This window comes from Zingiber officinale, chromosome 3A (genome assembly GCF_018446385.1).
Source record: "Zingiber officinale cultivar Zhangliang chromosome 3A, Zo_v1.1, whole genome shotgun sequence".
NCBI classification, from domain to species: Eukaryota; Viridiplantae; Streptophyta; class Magnoliopsida; order Zingiberales; family Zingiberaceae; genus Zingiber; species Zingiber officinale.
Window position 1 is genome coordinate 80,621,147 of NC_055990.1, and position 2,327 is coordinate 80,623,473.

Consider the following 2,327-nt stretch of genomic DNA (forward strand, 5'->3'; position numbering starts at 1 on the left):
CATCATATGAACCTAATCTCCTTCCACTTGTTCTTTGTGTGTGACCCAATAGGTTCTTGTAACGTTGGCAATGTTTAAACTTCTTTAGAAACATAAGTAATGAGCGGCATCTAGCAATACATCATTGCTACCCAAGTTACAAGAATGTTGAGATCCAACATCACCTTGTGACTACTAATTGTGACACCTCACAAAATATGACAAGTGTCCTTCTATCCTAGACATCTAGATTGATCAATATGAGGCATAGACCGTGTCATCCTCTAATCAATCTAAATCTTGAACTCCATGTAGACACACTAAATCAAATGAGCTCAATTTCCTATATTGACTCATTTGGGTATGACCATGAACTTCGTGGTCTCACTCTATCAAAAATACCGATGTCTCTCCCATCATATAGGAGGGATAGATCTCATCTAAATCACTCAGATCCATCCGCATAATTTGTTACATACCCAGTAATCGCCTTTATGGTCCACCCAGTTACGGGTGACGTTTGACGAAACCAAAGTACATAACTCCATATGTAGGGACACTACAAGAAAACTGGGCTTCAGAGACGAAAAATTCCGTCTCTGAAAGTCATTTTTCCGTCTCTAAAGAATATTTGAGACGGAATATTCCGTTTCAAATATCCGTTAGTGAAACCCCCCGTAGCTAAATTTGAAAAGGACATATTCCGTCTCAAATATCAAAAACAAATTAAAAAATTGTTTGTGAATCTGTTTTTATTTGACCAAATGAAATTAATTGAAAATATAAATTTTGTTTTTAATTTTATTTTAAATCCTTTATTAGTCTGTTTCAAATTACATAAAAAATATAATTTTGATTTATTTATAAATTCATTTATAATTCAGTTTATAAATTCTGTCTCAAAATTTGTTTTAAACCCATCATTAATTTAAATTTTTATTTTTAAATTAAATTTATCAATAAATTTATATTATTATTTAAATTTATCATCTACATGATACTTTTAACAAGCACACATTTCAAACAAATTTATAATTTTTAAAACAATTAATTTCTAATACAAAAGTATCATAAAATTAATATTGAAATAAGTAAATATTCACATCATCTAAATACATTTAACCATTAATCAAAGATAAAGTAATTTAATCTTTATTTCGCTTAAATGATTTGTATATCCCGCCTCTTGAATCATTTTACAAACCATCTCTTTTAGATTTTCTTCTCTTTGCCTACCTTCCTCGATAAGTTGTTCTTCCCTCTGTCTATTTTCTTTGATAATGAGTTCCAATTTATTTTTGCTTTCAATAATTTCTTCCTCCATCCTCTTGCTAATAGCACGCATGTCTTCAATTTCTTGAGATAATTCATTGTTCTTCTCATGAGAGCACATTTCATTGGAACTTCCATTGCATAATCTTCTAAAATGTTGATTGCGTCCAAATCCGTACACCCTCCTCTTACATGGATCGCCCACCACATCACACCATGATTTGAGATTGAATGAAGGTCGAGTAGACTGATCATCAACATTTTGTCTCTCTTTATATTGTTCCTGTCCATATTACAAGGGCTTATATTAGTTTAACAAATATAAAAACCAACAAGTAAGAATTAGTATAAGCTAATAGAAAATTAATGAATAACTAATTATGTTGACTTACACTAACAACCGATTTGTTATCCACAAACTCTCCAGTACCTTACTTTCTTTTATGCATTCGTTCAAAAACCTCAAATTCATCCACATCTCGTCCCAAATCTTTTTTCTACAATCATATATAATATATGTCAATATAAAATAAAACAAATGAGATACATTGAATTTATATGTAAATGTCAAATATTTAATAAATTTATCAGATGTGTAAATTATTGGAATAAACATGTTAGAAAGGAGGTTTACCATTCTCTCACGGTGTGCTACAAAAGAAATTGAACTCCCAATATGTTTGATAGTAGACCCATCCTTCGCTGTCATTTTATTCTTCCGTGCAATTTCACATTTGATCTTGTGATCTGGTTTGTTCCAATGAATTTTAACCAAGTCATTCCATATATTAGCTTCCATCAAATCAGGTCCTCTATCTATCATATCTAATATGTCTGGTTTCCTTCCTAAATCTTCTTGTGCAGATGATAATGTTGCTTTCTTAGTCAAATGAATGGATGCCCTGTATCTCTCACTTGAATTTTTATTCCATACCTTTTTCATTTCTCTATCGATAAAGTTATCCCAATTATATCTCAACTGCATCAAAACAAATAAATAATCAAGATTATATATAATATCATATGTGAATAAATAATCAATGGCTGCTCTAACTACACCAGATATAGTCCAAGCT

General features: G+C 30.7%; 1 protein-coding gene across 3 annotated transcripts; it reads right to left on the reverse strand.

Annotated features, from left to right (window-relative positions):
• Positions 1–1,034: 1,034 nt before the first annotated feature.
• Positions 1,035–2,010, reverse strand: LOC122053861. Of its 3 annotated transcripts, none has more exons than XR_006132409.1 (3): positions 1,886–2,010; positions 1,644–1,748; positions 1,035–1,534 (listed from the first exon to the last, which is right to left on the reverse strand). XR_006132409.1 is itself a non-coding variant. In XM_042615790.1 (3 exons), exons 2-3 carry the CDS (start codon positions 1,727–1,729, stop codon positions 1,109–1,111), a joined length of 474 nt encoding a protein of 157 aa, XP_042471724.1. In that variant the 5' UTR covers positions 1,730–1,748; positions 1,886–2,010; the 3' UTR covers positions 1,035–1,108. The 3 variants fall into 3 exon arrangements, 2 of the variants coding, with proteins under 2 accessions (XP_042471724.1, XP_042471723.1); XM_042615790.1 differs by having other exon boundaries at positions 1,682–1,748; XM_042615789.1 differs by lacking the exon at positions 1,886–2,010 and having other exon boundaries at positions 1,682–1,879.
• Between the last annotated feature and the right edge of the window lie 317 nt (positions 2,011–2,327).